The sequence below is a fragment of the Neodiprion lecontei genome, chromosome 5 (genome assembly GCF_021901455.1).
Source record: "Neodiprion lecontei isolate iyNeoLeco1 chromosome 5, iyNeoLeco1.1, whole genome shotgun sequence".
NCBI lineage: Eukaryota > Metazoa > Arthropoda > Insecta > Hymenoptera > Diprionidae > Neodiprion > Neodiprion lecontei.
In genome coordinates this window covers 20,004,988-20,023,691 of record NC_060264.1, presented here as the reverse complement: position 1 = coordinate 20,023,691, position 18,704 = coordinate 20,004,988, and the positions used below count along the sequence as shown (strand labels likewise).

Genomic DNA, 18,704 nt, shown 5'->3' with positions numbered 1-18,704 from the left:
GGAGATATTCTTGTTTAAATATCAATTTTAATTTCCATTTCGACACCCCTTTGTCCGACGAATCGTTCCAACGTATAAGAGCGTGTGGTGGGCATAATGACATCAGCATGACTCTTTCAGCTGTTAAAGACGCGGGAGGAGGACAAGGAGAAGAGGGAAAAGAACGGAGCGAAGAGACCGAGGAGAGAACGGGGAGCTTGGTAATTTGTTGAAGAGAACGCCGGAGCCACACGGCGGAGCTGCTGCCGCTGCTGCTGCCCGCCGCGCCGCCGCGCCGGTTTTATCTACTACTGACATCTCATCGGGTTCGGAGATCTATCATTCTATCCCAGTATCGTCTCCTTCCATCTTTTCCCCGCGTGTCCCGGTTTATATACCTTGATATCCGAGCGATAGCCGGCTCTCCGAAAGCTGCCTACCCTGAACCCAGAAACTTGGGAACTATAAGAAACGTTACAATAACCAACGACACGACTCTCTGTAGTAATTCTTCACCGTACAACAACTTCATGTATAAATATAAGGCAGATGCATCATTTTTAGTCACCTTTGGAAAGTTCCGTATTTATCAATTTGACCCTATTCTCTTCAGTACTGCTCAGTCCGCGACTAAAATTTCCGTCTTCGAACAAGTTTTGGAGAAATGTTTGGTAACACTTGTTATAATTTGATTGTTGGAAATTAATGTTCACTTCGATCAGCACAAGTACCTATACATATATACCATTGGTGGTTATAACAGTATTGTTAGATCATACGTAATGACTCTGTCCATAACTAGTTGAAGCAATGGTTGCAATTGGTACCAATGTGACCAAAACTGGTACATCTATCTCGCTGGACAGTACAGAACATCAAACTTCCATCGTCTGATCACTTTTCCGGTTGCTCCGTTGACATTTACTACTACATACATCCAGTGTCCAGTTTCACTTCTCTAAAAAGTTCAAGTCACGATTTCAATTGCGTGCTGTCTGCTGTTTCGTTGGACACTATCAGGTCCAGTACACTCTACACCTGCAACCGGGTAGAAGCTTTACTGTGAGGGTTCCGAGGTACCCGTTCGGTGTCTGATCAGCGAAAGGTCAGGCTCGTCCTGAGGTCTGTGGTTTTTCCAAAATTTATGGGGGATGGGGACTGATGAGAATAATGGTGGGTGCAACGAGACGATGCGATGGTCAGAGATGGCGACTGCGCGTAGGTGCAGCTGGCAGGGTGCGATATCGAGTTATACTCTGAATAAAATTGCGGTATCAGCAGCACCAGCAGCGCCAGGGCAAACCTTCGAGTGTCGGCGCCAGTGGACTCAGATAAGACGGCGTTATCGGCCGCGCCGCGGGTCTTATCGGCGATCGCCCCCCTCCGCCCCCGCTGCCGCACCGCCGCTCGCCGATGCTATCACCTAACTAGCTCCAGCTACCGATTCTATCTGGTGTACCCACCCAGCAGGGCCGTCACCCGCGAACAGGGCCGCCTAACTGCGGAGAAAATTCTCTAAAGCCGCCTCGTACAAGTTCGTAATATCCGGGCATACACGTTAGGGTTGTCTTTGTTACTTTGATCGTCCAATTTTGTTGCTCCCGTGGGCTGAGGAGCTTCAAAATAAATAAGTAAAAATGCAGCTATAACTCCTAACTACTATCGCGATTCTTACAAAGAAAGTATCCAAGATTTACCCAACTGATATTGTTTACTCTGCGATGTGTTGCAGTAATCAAGAAATATTAGACACGTGATAATTCGCATATTTGAGGAGAAAAAAATCACCCTTAAAGTTTACCTCAAAGAATAAATTTTTAAGATTTCTCGATAATTACCTAAAATTTTTAGACTCGACTAATTGCACATTATTCACTATCAACAGACAATAATATGCGCCGTGTCTTCACATTCAGAGATCGCATGCCTTATTTTTTTGCGAGTAGCCTTAGACCTTAAACGGCTGAATCAGCATCTAAAAAAGATATATTTCTAATTTTGCTTTGAACATTACAACATTTCCCTCCATTGATCCCATTTCTGAGAGCATTGATCCTCAGAATCTGACGTGACGGAAATGTACCCATATTCTTCTTCCGAGTCGTACAGATATTTAGCTTTTTTCGCAGTGCCTGGAGCTTGAAAAAAAAGTTTCCCATTCTTATTTTCTGGTTATAATATTACTCATAACTCTGAACAAAGCCTAGAGAAGGTTCTCTGAACTCTTTGCCTCATCAAAATCTCGAGCTCGACTCTAAAGGAAATCTGATTGAAACCTCGTGAGATCCTGATCAGGTAATGGCATGAAAGTGTTATCGTGAAAGTCAGAGGTAATCCTGCCCACGGCCGTAAGCTAGGTCCCTATAGTTCTCACATCCTTCTTTAGATTGACATTTTTTCCTTCAGATTACATCCGAGCGTTCTATCTCCGTCTCTCTTGTACTAAAAAAATTTTACTCTTATTTTGAGATTAAATACATCTGAATTAAAATTACAGGAGTTGAGCAGATGTTAAAAGAATGTAAGCATTACGACTTTTTCCACGAAAATAGAAAAAGACGCGGTTTCTTTTTCGAACTTAATTCAGCGGTTTTTTTAATTTTATTTTGTCGACTCGTATCGTCGCACCTAGTCATGTGCAGAAATAATGGAGTGAAGTGGGTAGTGCGAGTTGTGTATTATGTCAGCTATTTTCTGCGCGATATTTGAATGATGGCGACAGGAGGTAAAACCGGTACTGCAATAGACCTATTCCAAGGTGCAAAAATGATCCTTCGACAAAGCAGCTTGCTCAATTTCTGACTGAATACTAGTTGAATGGTATGTTTTATAATCAAAAAGAAAAAGAGGGTATCGATCAATGGTGAAATAGCTTTTCCGAGAGTCATTCAACTTGGCGATCAAAATTAAGCACATATACCTAAGCGTGATTCAAAGTTCTGAACATGTTGTTGACACTGGAAAAAGAATTTGAACAAACAAATCAAGGTGAAATAAAAATGAAATAGTGTAAGTGCATGAAAGTCTTGAAAAAAGAAGTTTGCGTTGGTTTATCGAAAAGCTCGAGGTTAATTTTACGACACCTGGATTCTGGCATGTCATGGCGGATACGCGGTATCTGCATAGGTATCAGTGCAGGCTGCAAAAACAATGGCTGAAAGTTTCGTACCTACACAGCTGAGTTGTACCTATCCTACTGCAGTTTTGTTATATCCGTGATCTTTGCCAAGATAGGATGAGGCGCGGGATGATATCTGCACAGCGTTATTCCTGCGCTGCACGTTCGATTTCGCACAGCATGCTGCAGCAGTTGCTGCGAGTATTCATCTGCAGCAGGTATTGGCTCAACGCCGGAAATCGGATCAGGACCTCCGTTTATTCTACTTATTCTGATCCTACTGCATTCTGCTCTAGTTTAGCGTTTCGGTGATATTCATGCACGCAAAAAACACTCTATTTTTTTCTCTTCAATCCTCGAACTTATCACGGCAAGTAATTTATCTCGCGCAGCGTATTATATAGAAATATTTTTTGACTCCACCTGCGGTTCCACCTATAATGTCTTTCATTTTTATACTTATGATGCATGCGACATCGACGCCATTTTAAAATATCGTTCCAGCAAAATTAGAACATGCGGTATATATTATGATCTAGCCGTTATGTAACACGCGAGAAAGTTGTACTCACATGATCAAATTGAAGGAAAAAGATTCTAGTACACTTAGTGAAGTTGGTTTTGTTCTGCACAGCTTCTTAGTTTGTGTTTGTTTACATAATGTGATGCATTGGATTTTTGAGAAAGAGGAATAAAATGTTAGCAATAGTTTAACCATCATAAACCATTAAAAGCGAATGAATATAAGATGAAGAATTGGATCATACCTCCATGATAATTAAACTCGCCCGAGATCTCTGCAGTCTGACGAAGTTCTTTTTCTGTGCATTAATTTTGTTACGAAACCTTTGAAGTCATGTGAAATTTCCGAGTGCCTGAGTACCTAGTGAAATCTTGATAAACTCTTTCTTCGTGAAGTGTAATGACGTTTTTATTCGATATCCATGAAACCCTGTAAAACCTGTGATAAAAACACCCTGTAAAATCGGTGAGACTTGGATCTTCGGATTTTGCCTGTTTACTTTATCTCTCCATATCGTCATTTCTGCAAGGATCAAGTCGTCACGTACAGATTTCAAGCCCCATCGATCAAACGCTCGGGAAAATTGACCGGACACTTCCAGTAGTGCTGCATTCGGCCTCCGCACCAGAGTCGAGAACTCGTATGCAGGTCTTCTCCTCTTGCAGGTCTGATTTCCATTATTTTTTGGTTTTTCTCATTGTAGAGCGATGTGGCCGAACGGCAGACGAATAAACGCAGCGGCGTCGGACGGCCCGCGAGGCTGTGAGGTAACGGGGTGGTGGTTCGGGGCTGAGCAGATATCTGGTACCGAGTTAATTCCGCCCCCGGGTGGTCGGCCTGGCCGCGCGGGCTCAAGATAACGCGTTTTGACGGTATAAAAATGAGTGTTTTTCTCTCCCTATCTCGCCGCCTCTCCGATAGCGCCGGTAGCACATCTCCGTTCGCTTTCCTCCCCTACGTTTTCGCCGCCGTGCCGACTGTCCACATACTCGCTCCCCTTTGTTTCATCTTCACACCCCCAGATTGATCCGCTGTCACCTCAGTCACACGTTTGCTTAGCAATACCTGAAATCTTTCCATTGTTCCAAGTGTAATACGAAAAGAAGACGAACATCAGTGCTTCACTTCTGAAAAGCTATTTCGGAAGTACCACTGTTCAAATGTAGTATGTAGAAACATTTTGCTATTCGTGTAGTTGATTCGACTGCCCGTATAGTTGATTCGAACAACTATACAGAGTACGGTAGATATTGGGTGCTTTGTATGCATATAGGGCTAATTATTATTGATATAGTTGATCAAACTAAAAACTTTCACTCAAATTCTTAGTAAGAATATTCTTATTTTTACTGCATACTTTTCTAGGTACATTGAAACTCTACTTTGAAGTTGAATACTGAAATTGCGAAAGATTATCTTGAAATTGACACTGATCTTCTCAGAAGACAGTCGTAGAGCATAAAACGATGTTCTGGGTTTTGGAGATCAGCAATGAAGGTGTTCCTATTATACCAGGAAAATATTATAATTCTCTGTGGCCGTTTTCATGGAAATCTGCTTAACTTGGATCCAATAGTTTACGATCTAGATAATGGGTCTCTGAATTGCGAAATCATTGCGAAGCTTGACGTGACGTTGGAGCATAAACAATGAGATGCGTTGAAAAAAACAAACTTTGATAGAGTTGCATTTGCAAACTGTTGGTATAATGCTTTGCTTAATTACGACTGCTGCATTTGAGAGAATTCTATGACCTTTCGGAATAGTGTCATTTCAACCTCATTAGGAATCTATACTAATGGCAACATCAACACACACACAATTGATAAAAATCGCAGTACAATATTTAGGAAAAAACGGTCAAGTTTGTCGTTATGATGTTTGAAACACATTAATGTTCTATAGGATCTATTTGGCCATCGTACAGTTTCTTAATAAGAATTTCTAACCCAAGTAGAATTTTCCCGCCAAACTAATCATCGTCTTTTACCAATAGCCTTATGTGTCGACTACGGCGAAATACTCTTTCCAAAAGTATATTCAGCAACCCCACGATTCGCGGCGGGACTCGAGAGCTGAGCTCAGTTGGTTAAGGTACATAACCAGGCGTTCATTTAATTATTATCGCCCCTAATGAATCTCGCTCATAATGGATTTCTACGCCAACTCTGCCGCGCCAGTACACCCGAGGCTTCGAATCCCTCCCCCTCTATCTTTCCCTCTCCTATCTATCTCTCTCCCTCCCTCTCTCCCTCTCTCATGCAGAAAGGACGACGGTTTATATTCGCACGTAGTTGATGCCGGCATTGTATCGAACGGGAAACGGCGCCAACAACTCTCCGCTTGCTGGTTACACTTACTTGCTGCGGTGGTAGCATCTGGTTATCTGTCGTGCCCGACTCTCCATCCGCCGCTCTTTGTCTCCACCCAGCTCCCAAAAAACAGAATCCGAATTCGAAACGCCGTCAGTTGTATCTGCCCGCCTGCATGCGAGGATCAGGCCCACTCGATAATTCCATCTCTCGCGTGACTGATACATTTCCATACATAAGTAACGGGCAGTCAGTCGTGTGTGGCGTGCAGTCTTAGTCCCCGTCGCTTGAGCACTTAGCCACTTATCGGGCGTTCAACTACGACACGGAGACCAACCGACGGTGCTGCAGACTCGCCGTTCGGTGTGCGCGCTGAAATTAATCAGCTTTGAGGCTAAAAATAAGGAGGGAAAACCATGGGCCAATTTGTCATCTTTATAAAAGTTTCTCCCCGCAAAAGTTCGCTTTGACAACTTCTCCGCTGCCATCATCATCATCATCCCCCGAGGGACTTGTTCCAGTCTCTTCTTCACCACGGCTGATCAACTCGCGGAATGAGCGAGTATAAAACCGTCACGAATCTCCACTCGCTTTTCTCGAGATAATACTTTGCCATATCCATCTCTCAGCCAACCATTTCGAGTATATCCACTCCAGGGGATTATTCGGACGAACTTTTTTCCTCCTCGACGTCGCTTCGCGGTTATTCAGGTTGATCTTAAGACGTATCTGATCACAACCTTGAAACTCACGGGAGATAAGATAGACACGGGATATTTTCAGATGCTCGTCTACGATCTCTTGACGAAACATTATACACGCTACGTTATCTAAAGGAAATAAAACACATTTTTCACTTCAAGACTTTAACCACCTGTGCAGCTGAAACTGAACCGGTTTCACCGAAAAACTGTTTTCACGCATATCCAGCACCAGAAAACTTTTTCATCCGTGTTTTGAAACCCTCTGTATCAAGTTTCATTAGAGTCGGAAATAAACACCCTGAAATATATTACATATCTAGTTACATATGACCATGATGATATTTTTCTCTTGAGATATCTTAAGACCGTCAAAATTCACACCCCAAAGTATCATACTCTGATCAACGCCATTATTGCCAGTCCTTGTTTCTCTTACAAAACATTGATGGACAAATTCTATCTCTGGAAAGTTACGAGCGATCCTTATTGAACAAGTAAGTTCAGGATGTCTGTGAAGCTAAGAGGGATAGTATAATAGCCATGGTATTCTCGACGTGTTTATATATGTACATGCTGGTCGATTCATCGATTGGCAACGCGATACAGGATCGTGATTTGCCGAGAAACTTTCTCCTGGAGATCGGTACCAGATCGGCGACTTGCAGGGAAGCTGATATTTCAACGCGAGTGACTTCAGCGATCTCGAGAGAGTGAACTCGGTGAAAATCATAACTCTCGAAGGAGCTAGAGACATTTTTTTCTAGACCTTCTCACTGCTCTGCCACTTCGTTCCGTTTCATGACGAGCTTACCGGCGTCGATCTCTCGCGCTCTGTCGTATTCCTTGCTGCCTAGAGTCCAGACACATTCAACTCAGTGTCGATGTATACTTGGGGACAATGAATCTGAGACGGCTAATTTTTTACACTAGACAGTTATGTTGGCAGCACAGAGAAACCTACAGCGCCATAGTCGGCTGAGCGCGAAACAAACTCAATCTCAATAAACGTAACATAACCCATGACCGTCGAATCTAACCTTAGAATACGTGTCGATCCAACAAGTCATTATCCCCGTATTTCCCGGTTATGTTACGTTTATTGAGATTGAGTTTGTTTCGCGCTCAGCCGACTATGGCGCTGTAGGTTTCTCTGTGCTGCTAACATAACTGTCTAGTGTAAAAAATTAGCCGTCTCAGATTCATTGTCCCCAGGTGTACCTGCAGCTCTGTTGTTGCGACGCGCAGACTTTATCGGGAATAAATCGCGCCTCATGGGCGTCACGCATCGAAACGCGAACGGTCATACTTTACTTTAGGTACAAATCTGGTGTTCGCCCTTAATGCTTGCCATTCGCTGTAGTGTCTGAGTCGCATTTCCATCCCACGATCGTTGAGGGTTGGGGGTGTGGGTTTTCCGTCTCAACTGCTGCTGCTGCTGCTGCAGCGGCGGTGGTGCGCTTATTGTAATCTCCGCGCAGTACGTGGAGAAGTAACGAAATGAAAAGGCTCGAGAAGTGGATGTATCAGTAATCGCAACGAGCTCTACACTGCTAAGCAGTGGAAAGAGAGAACTGAATGGGGATGTAGATACGCCATGCTCGCGCTGGGGCGCGTTGCTCCTTTGTCTTTCTGGCTTGAAGGTAGGTTGGTATGAAGCTAACCACCTAGCCGCTGCTGTATACCATTCCACCGCCAACGCCGATTGAACAACCACAACCACGACCGTAGACAATGACAATGCTTCTGATCTATTGCAGAACGTATTCTCATCATTTCGACTCGCTTCGGTTTGATTTTATTTAATTTCTCAATGAGCTATCCCCATTGCATCACATCTAAACTTATTCCAAATTCGTTTTGTTTATCGAATGTCAATCACATTTGACCACTTGAAGTTACTCAATATTATTTGGTTCAAATCATTTAAAGCCATGTGAAGTTCTTTGAAATTGCGTTTAACCTTAGCAAAATAACTAGCATAATGATGCTCGAATCGTTTGACATCATGTTGACACTAATTAAAATCGTTTAATGACTTTAGAAATTGCTTTAAATCGTAAAATTTTAGAAAAGTATGGTGTAAACTTTTTCAGATTGTATTTTGATTCTCTACCCAACACGCTCTGATGTTGAACAACCGAATTGACTACAAAAATTATTCTGTAGTGGTTAGCATCTGGCAATTTTGGTAAAATTTAAAACCACCATATTTCACAGCGTGCCAAAGTAACTTATCAAACGTTGCTCGACGCTAAATGCTGTTCAAAACTAGGAACACGATCGGGAAAAGGTTTGAGAGTTTGAGAGACTCTGGCCTGAGCATCAGAGTGTGAAGGGGGTATGAGGACCGAGGAGCGTGGAACGGGGAAAGGCAATGAGTGAAGTGACACTTCCATATTTATTCATGACGTCAGGACTATCCGGGCGGATGACGTGGTGCTAATTTCCGATGCGAAGCGTGCCTAGAATACGAAGGACGACTACTACTCCCCGGTTTTCAGGATAGGTTAAAGGCAACACGAGTTACCTTACGCTCGGGACCCTCCCTCTCTTGCTCGCTCGTTCGCTCCTCGCCACTCCCTTTCCTCGACGCGGAATTGCAAAGTAGTGCGATTTATCATCACGCCTCTATTTCTTCTTCCGTACAAGACTATTAGACCTCCGCTGCTGCTCAGCACGCGATCATCACGCTGATTCCTATTAACGCGAGGCTATCTCTTCACCTTTGCCGTGACTCTCCTTCGCCACTTTTATCCGCGTCCCTTTGCAACGAGACAAGCTGTCCTCTTCTTGTGACGTGAAATGTGTGATAAAGAAGTGGTCTGTTCTTTTATGTTTCAGGTAAGTCACTTCACCGTACTACATGTTACGTGCCTAGTCGACACCCTTCACGTTCTATCGAATCTCCGAGAAGACACCGAGTAACAAGTAGCAGGACAGATATTCGGAACGCTCAAGGTAAAAAGGGTGTATAACCTACCCTCGCACAATAGCGATCATCGTTCAGTTTTATCGGTACACGTGCTCGACTTCTCTTCCAAATTGTCGGTGCGTTTTCCGCTTTCATCGACGTGTGGATATTCAAGTTTAGCTCGAGTCAGGGATGCGTGTAGTGACGATAATGGCGAACTTGGTCTCGCTTCGAACTTATAAACGGCTGAATTCGACGCCCTTTACACGTCGCAAAAATGAAGGGGGGTTGGGGCATGATTGGAGGCAATAATTGATCACCAGTCTATCCGCGGTTTGTCGACGTCAGGGTGTGCCCAGCACCTCGGAACCGGGGAGGATGTGGCGGCAACGAACCACCCAAGGTATAATCTTGGTGCAGCGACAGCGGCGGCGGTGGCGGCGGCGGCCGTGCGACCCGCCGCCCACTCGTGTGGAAAAATGATAGCGGGCGCACTGACTGAGTGCCCTCGGGAGCAGCCGGGGCGGGGCGGGCGAGGTGGTTGAGGGTTGGTCGGGGGATGAGGCGGTAGGAACCAGGGAGAAGGAAGGGGGAGAGATGCCCCGGGCCGATTCCCTTATCGCCGCCGCACAGTTGTGTGTGCTTTTATGAAGATCTGTCAAACCACTACTACGGGTGGTGTAATGATGTATTGTACACACCTATACACCCGACACCGGGCGGCCATCCCAACTTGTGGAGCTCTGGTTCTCTCCTCTATCACTCTCTCTCTCTCTCTCTCTCTCTTTCCCTCTCTCTCTGTGTGCGAAAGATCGCTGCTGTATGGAGATAAGAGGCGGTGATTTAATTTACCGCTTTTCGATGAATTTCTCTCGATTTCAGATTCTCACAACCCCTTCTACAAGTGTTTGTGTGTGTACATGGATCTTTTCACACCTCGGTGGGAATCAGAATTCCAAGCGAATTCATTTCTGGCACTGCGATTGCTTCCCTAACGTAACATCTCTTCTCCGTGCGTAGGATCGGATGCACGAGTCGTGGTCACTGTGCCATTTGAGGCCACTTGGTGGCATGCTATTATTCATCGACGTAAATTTGAATCCATTCATTTATTCAATAAGATCCTAAAAACTCTCTTTCGATAAGGATTAGCAAAAGTTAATAACTCTTGATTCTGGATGAAAGCGTATTTGTACCATTTGTGGATATAACCTTTGATTACACCTATTACGAATCTAACCACAATGGAATCGAACGATGACCACAACTTGTGCTAAAGTGACCGAAACTGGTACGCCAACCCTACGCATTCGTTAGTTGTTCTTGGATAGTGTTGTATTTCAGGGTAGGAAGAGACCGTTAAACTCTGACTCGCAGTGTGAAAAAAGAAAGCAACCTGTTCCCAAATATGCTCATTTTGGACTTTGTTATACATTTTCATCCGTCAATTATCTTCCTACGCGGATAAATACTACGATATGATTAGTTGGTTAGGTGAGAAAAGAAAGAGTCAAACCTCACGTGTATCACGTGTACTGCGTGAGATAAAATTGTTCGAACAATAAAATGAGATTTTTGATTGGATTCGACCACATTGGAATAAATTTACATAAATATGAAGTGATTGATTTGATGGTTTGTAAAATAGAAAATAGTTTCGTTTGCTATACTGGTTTAATTTTATTTTTTTTTTTTCGATCAAGAACCACGTTTCTTATTTCGGTCCATCAATTTGTGATGGATTCAATCTAGCATTTATGAACCAAATACACGGTTGCTTTATCGGAAGAAATCGAATCAGTTTGAAAAAAAAGACTTTTGAAGAGTTTCCGATTGAATCAGCCTATAATAATTCCCTGATCTAAGTAAATTTATTGACACCAACTAAACCATGTTGCAATGAGGCTTGACGTGTGGTCATGGAATCAAGCAAACTTTTTCAATATATCAATAAGACTTGTGATTCCCAGCGTTAGAGCGTAACATTTTAAGGTATGGAAAGAAAGAAACACATGGATCTAAAAATAGCGGGTGAGTTTCTAGGAGGGAATGATCGCGTATCTCAAACGTCACGGCGGAGGTGGGAAAGGGGGAAGAGGAGTAGAAACGAGAGGCGGAGAGCAAGAGAGAGGAAGAGAGAAAGACGGAGGATGAAGGAGGTGCAGGGAGGGTTGAAATATGAGAGATACGACGAACCGACTGCTCGCCCTCGCAACTCCGCCGCATCGCGCGATGGTGCATTAGCGCTAATCTCTGCTCTTCGGCCCTCTTTATCTCAGGCATATACCTCTCTCCTCCTCTCCTCTCCTCTCCTCTCCTCTCTCACTCGCCCAGCATCGGAGCGGAGAGTCCAGCCCGGAATACCAGAAGAGCCATGGGCATCTCGTCTCTTTGCCTACCTGCACGTCGTTCAGCCGTCCCTATCTCGGAGATGATCTAATCGTGGGATCCGTTATATTCAGGCTGTAGTAAAGATGGACAGAGAGAGGCTCTCTCGAGTTTTGACATTCGAAATCTCATTAGCAATCTGGGTGGAGAGCCTGCTGCTGGATTAAATAAATTACCGATCCATTCCTCTTCCACCCACCCACTTTGCCCACCTTCCTTCCAACTCCACGGATAACGCGGATACAACTGGACTCGCCGCTTTGTCAACCACTCGAAGCCAATACCCCCTGCCAATTCGCTGCGAGCCGTTTACACCAGTCTGGCACATGTCCTGATTACCAAAACTTTTTACTCGCACTCTGTCGTCCAACCAGAATCAATTATACATTGTCCGTCTTCCAGCTAGTATTGACAGGTTTGGTCAGATTTGTGCTATAATCAACTCATCACTGACCGTAGAACCGAGGTTCTGTTCTCGTTCTCTCGTTTTCAGTTACAACGAAACTGTCTTCGGAAGCAGAAAATTAAGAGAGAAATTCTTATTCCGTTACTTCTACACTATCATACCTTCACAACAATTTTCAGAAACTTTTAAAGCGAGTGATAAAGTGATCGAAGAGCATCTGAAATCAGGTTGCTGACATTGGCAATCCGTTCTATTTTGGTTCTCAGCTGCGATGACAATTGTGTTGAAAAACAGAAAATGGAGAGAGAACCCAACGAATTGACAATCTTCTCCGTTCTTCTGCGGGATTTTATAATAATTTCCTCCCCTGTCGTAGCTTCGTGACAATTTTCAGAAGCTTTTGAAATGAGTGAGGAAGTAATTGAAGAGTATCTTGAGATGGTTTGGAAATATCGGTAATCCATTCTGCACCTTCGCAGTTTTTTTGCCAAAAGTTGGAGGGATTACAGTTGGTGGATGAATTCTCGTCAGCTGTCTATTTCCCTCTTATACATTCTTTACCTCGACATCACTTCCTCGCAGGTTTTCTGAGTGACTAAACGACTTACGGGACTCGGAGTCTCTAGTCCAGCCCGTTTGGCCGAGGGTAGATAGCGCAGCTGTGAATTGGAATGACGAGCGAACGAGCTAAGATTCGATTAAGGAGATGGGTGTGGTAATAATCGATACTCTTTATTAATTTTATTACGAGATTGACGCATATTGAGAATTCATAGAATTGATGTGTTCGTAAGGTGCGATGATTCCTTTGTCAAATTGCGTATAATATTAAACAAGCCAAAATGCTAAAACACAGTTTAGATATATCGATGTTTCATTTCAAATCGCATTGAAATAATCAAAAATGTAGCGGATTTGTTCGATTTCATTCTATGACGACTTCATAATTTTCATCAGTTATTATTATTAATCGTTCATTTCTTTTAGAAGACTATTGTTTAGTATCTCACTGAAATAGATATTCTTTTCAGTAGCTAATTCAATATTCCTATTTGTTGATCATAGACAATATCGGTGCAATGTTTTAGAATTAAAATTCCGACGATACCAACATGATGGGAAAAAATGTTGCAGTGTGATTGTAGAAAATAATCTTCTGAAGAAAATGAGGCATATCAAGATTTTGTTTATACTTTCTATATTTTTTGTTCTTGTATTCTCAAGGAAAACTTTATAGCTTACGAATATAATAATTTAATGAATACTCAATGTGCGACTATCTCGTAAAGAAATTAAGGACGAATGAGCCCGTTTGAATCAAAAGTCAAGAACAAGAGAAAAAATCGTTCAAAAAATGTCCAGCAATGTTATTCGCTCCAATGAAAATGAAACAAATGGAACGCTATCCCTAGTAGGTAATAGAAAATAATCTAAAAAAATTTGAATAACACGAACTACTATATCAGCAACTTGCGAAGCGAATAATTAGAACGTCCGAAAGTGATTGAAATCTGGTGTTTGTGATCCGGTGCTAATGTTTTCGATTTTATTTTGATCACTACACAAGTCTCCGGTAATGGCGTAAAATTTTTACAAATACTCACCTTCGCGGTGAATAAAAATAGGTTTGCACAAATATATGGTACAACCGTTGTTAGTGACAATTAGATTTGCGCGGTAAACGCATTCTATTTTTTCTCACAAAATTAGTTTAAAAAGGTTAGACAACATACTGACAATGAGATGTTGTTTCATTGTTGTCCACTACAATTCCAAAAGTGCAAATAACATTGTTTGAAATTTTTAGAAACAGTTCAGAAAACTTCTCTTTTTATTAATTTTGGTTGTGCCCGTGGTACCCATCAATCCTGAAACAGAAGCATCGAGTTTTGCCTCACCAATATCCGTAATAGCGAAAAATCGGATCGATACAATCCGGTGTGGAGTATGAATAGCAAAATGACACGAGACCCGAAAGTCCAGGTGTAACTTATCATCCTGCCCTGAACTGACTGAGGATCGTCTTTACGACGGTATCGAGGAAAGACGACACGGCGTCTTGATGTTCCGGCGTCGCACGTGCGACTCGGAAGCGGATGTTGCTCCTCGAGGCTCCCGCCTGCTGCTCCTTACCTCGGCGCAATTCTTTATTGCCCGGCTTTCAACTGGTCCGCATGTTTCTCAGGTGACGGGGGAACCCGCCAAAGTGCCTTTCCTGCCCTTCTTCTTCCGCACGTGCAGCCCGTCTTAGGACAATCAGACCCATGGACAAAGGAGCGATCAAGTTCTCCCAGGGTTTTACCAACAAGTGGCACATTTCCGGCCCTTGTATGTACCTAACCTCTCACCGACCTTCCGGAGTTAAGTGCTTCGCGCTTTCGAGGGTCATGCCAGTGATCAATTTTTGTTTACCGAGCTTTCATTTCGTTATTTCGGGATTACGTGGAGTTCAATATTATGGTTCATCATTATCTCAACAGTTGAAAAATTTCTAACATGTCATACTGAATTCAGATACTTCAATAATTGTTTAATAATTGACAAGGTTTCAGAATATTTTGATTCCGAAAGATTTTCTGAGAATTCAGAACATTTCGAAGAAATTTTATCACACGTTTTAATAGTTTCTAATAAATTTAGGAAATTGTGAATAATTTTGCGGCGTTTGAAAAATTTTAAGAAGCTTCAGTGAACTTCAAAAAAAACCAAACAATTCCAGATATAAAACAATTCCAACAGATCTCTGAGGCTTCGTAGGATTAAATAAATTCAGAGATGCTTCAACGAGTTGAAACAGTTTTTAAAAAAATGTTACCAAAGGTTTCAGTGACTTTCAGAAGACGTGACTGCAAAATATTTTTTTGAAATTCTACCGATTTAAAATGATCTCAGGAGATTGTGCAATTCTTACTGTGAAGGATTTCATTTCATTAAAATTGAAATTCACACGATATGAAAAGACCGTTAGACATGAAGTTTTATACAATTTAAAATACCTTATCTAGGATTCCAAAGTCAATACTGGACCGAAAGAAAATTCGATTTTATTTTCAAAACTTACATAAATCTCAAGTGCTTTAACTTTATTGACACAAATTCAATTTTCGCCTAACATGTACAAAATCTGAAACTATTTAGAATAGTCCAAGCGATCTGTAATCAAGAAAATTCCGAAATGTTTAATGGACTGACTGAAGCCTTGTGCACTACTGATTATCACCCTTACGAATGTCCAGGTGCTTGAGCAAAATTTTCTCCATTGACCATTGAAGGCAATCTTGCAGGTACGAATTTTGGTCCCAATTTGAAAAACGAACGTCGCGTTTCGTTGAGTCCATTTGTGGGGACGGATGAGCCGGTTTGCATCCCCTGGCGGCCAGGTGCCCTTTGGAGCCCTCTCTCTCTCTCTCTCTCTCTCTCTCTCTCTCTCTCTCTCTCTCGATAGTCTGTATCTTATCGCGAGGAAACACTCGCGCCCCTCGCGTACCCCTCGTCCTTATCCTGTATAACCGTTGCTGGGCCGCAGCAGACAGAGGATCCATTTATTCGCAAATGCCAAGGCCAGAGCGGAAGATGGAGAGAGACAGAAAGAGGAGGAGGAAAGAGAGAAGGGCCAAAAGTCGGTTCGCTCAGCTCCGCTCGGCTCACTTAATAAATCCATTCGGACGTTCCACGTGGCGATGTCGACGCGGACAAATCTGCGATATGACAAAAAAACTCCGCGGCCCAACCGAGTTATCACGCCGAAGGCCGAGGGCGGGCAAACTCAGGATCTGAGTTATCACTGTTCGCTCCCCGATTTGTCAAAGTCCGTTCCGAGCCGGGAACCAACGCCAGCCCCTCGCTTTCCCCTCGTTTCTAGCCTCTCGACCACTGCGACTGACTGACTGAAGAGCCAACCAGATCTGCCGTTGATAATGAAACGAAAAAACACCGAAAAATGGATAAAACAAAAATTATGACGGAGGATATCAAAATCGTCGAAGAATATTTTTCCACGCTTTTATTCGCGGATAAAATGTGATTTATATGTTTGGATGGTAATTTTTGAAATTCGTGACATTTAATTCGGAGGTCGGTTATTTTTTTTTTTTTTATTTTTTTTTTTTTTGTTAAAGGAAATAAAAGTTCATTGTAATCATTGTTTCTAAAATTTGGGATTTTACGATATGAAAAGCAATAGCACAAAATATTGAATTTGCAAAGATGTCGAAATCAGATTCGTAGAATTTTGAATCATAGAAAGTTGGGAAAAGTAGAAAAATCAAAACGCAGAAAGGTAAAAATTTCGAAAGCTATTACATAGAATCGAACAAACTTCAATATTTTTCCGTATTTCTACAATTTCTCTGATGATTCTACTCATTGATATTTCTATTTTCGATTGTCTACTTTTTTAAGTATTATTTGATTTTTTACCTTCATGCTAGTTGAAGAAAATCGAGCAAATTACATAGTTCACTAAAATATCTCAGTTGTCCTACAATTTTGAGTTAATCATTGTTATCGCCTTATTTCAAATCTTTTAAACAACAGCAGCTTTACAATTTTCTTGTCAGAATCATTTCCAATTCAACTACGAAAAATGAAAAACGTGAAGGGGTTCACTTTCTTTTCAGATAATGAAAAAGTTTGTGAAGAAAGAATCAAAATATGACTCATTCAAAAATCTCGTACTTTGTTTCATTCTTTTTGAAAAAATTTTGATGATACTGCATCGAACACTTCAAAAATTTCCCGTGAACTGGAGTGTTCATTCTTCGTACAGAGAATCAATTTTTAACCAACAAAATCTTATTAGAGATAGGAATATCTGCCCGACACCGTAAAGAAAGGTGAAAAACTAGTTTTCCCTTGTGATTTTCGAACAATAATACAGTGATTGTGTTTCCGGTGGAATAAAAATATAGAAATTGACTACAATTAGTTGGGTCACAATGTCGAATTTTTGAAGGCCCAAAAATCTGTTTCACAGAATTTCAGAATTTATTAATCTGAAATACAAAAGAATGGAAATATAGGAAGCTCGAAATATAGAAAACCAAAATGAGCATCATCTTTTAAAATTCTGTATAAAATGCATAGATTTCCACATCTCTTTTAAATTCGATATTGCGACCCTTTCATTTTCAAATCTTTCTATATTTCCACCTCCACCCTGTTAAAAAACTTATCTTCCATCACGATTTTGAGGATGATCCCGTGATTATTCCTCGATTCAAAATCTTGATCACCAGATCAGCTTTCCATTTTTTGTTCCCTTAGTCTCTCCTCCAGCCCTATTATCTTCACGAGCCAATCGTGAAGTATCTAGGTTCTCTCATTGGTACCCAACACCTAGACCTAGGTAGAATAGTCACAGGGTGACTCCTCGACCCTTGCAGCCTGCAGCAACGCGTGGCGAACGGCGTAAGTAACGCCAGACCGCGGTGCCCGCAGGAGAAACTCCTGATAGCCCGATGGTCATTTCTCATTTGTGTAATCTGTGCACCCGGTGGTCGGAACCCCCACACCCTGAACCCTGAGCCCAGCGACCACCCCACGTGGCAGTCGCGTCGTTTGTTCTACTCGTGTATTCGCTTTGGTTTTTGACGACGCGAGACGACCGTAGGATTAATACACAGAGCCCCTTTCGCACTTTTCGTACCACACATTATTTCTCATTAACTAGTTGCGATTCTGTATAGTGCAGTCGTTTGTCAAAACTAAGCGCTTCTTCGGCAATATTTGGTTGCTCTTTTGCTTCATTTTTAATTCTTTCGTACATATATCCTGGACACATACCCAGCTGTAGGGTTCTGAGGTAGTGAAGTTTAAGTTATCTAAGCCTGTTGAAATTTTGGGTATTCATCGAAATACGCCAAAAAACTTTCGGTATAAATTTTCACTACGAGATTTTGAACGGTTGACCTTACATGCTTTTTAATGATGATGTCGATGAAACAGAGGATACCAATAAGACTAGATTGACCTGGTGCAAATAGATATAGATATGCATTTTTGGTTATCGGCGCTCTCTAATCTCCATTTTCTCATCGGAGAACCAAAAACACCTATTTGCATCAGATTCCACCAGGTAACGTCATCTATAGGTAAGATCATTGGGTTGGAGGGGGGGTAGAGTTCATAGACTTCAAGTGGCCATGTCCGGTTACGTGCCCAAGTTTTATTTATTAGAAATAATTATTGTTTTCTTAGTGTATCTTGCACCAAGGGATACCGGATATAGGATGAACATTTTTATAGTGCCCAAACAATTCATAGCGGATGATCGTGCTCACGGAGATTTTTTTTCAGTATGTCAAGATCTACAACATATAAAAAATCCAGACAATATCATTGAAACCCGATTCCCATAAGATT

General features: G+C 42.1%; 1 protein-coding gene across 2 annotated transcripts in view; it reads left to right on the top strand.

The window, feature by feature from the left end:
• LOC107219375 (zinc finger protein ush) overlaps positions 1-18,704 on the top strand; it is a 125,261-nt gene that overhangs the window by 55,601 nt on the left and 50,956 nt on the right. Inside the window, exon 3 of one of the 2 annotated variants that reach the window (XM_046739434.1) lies at positions 9,478-9,594. The exons of the other annotated variant lie outside the window; for it this stretch is intronic. Coding sequence (XP_046595390.1) covers positions 9,478-9,594 — 117 coding nt within the window. The remainder of the gene's footprint in view (positions 1-9,477; positions 9,595-18,704) is intronic. 2 annotated transcript variants of the gene reach the window in all.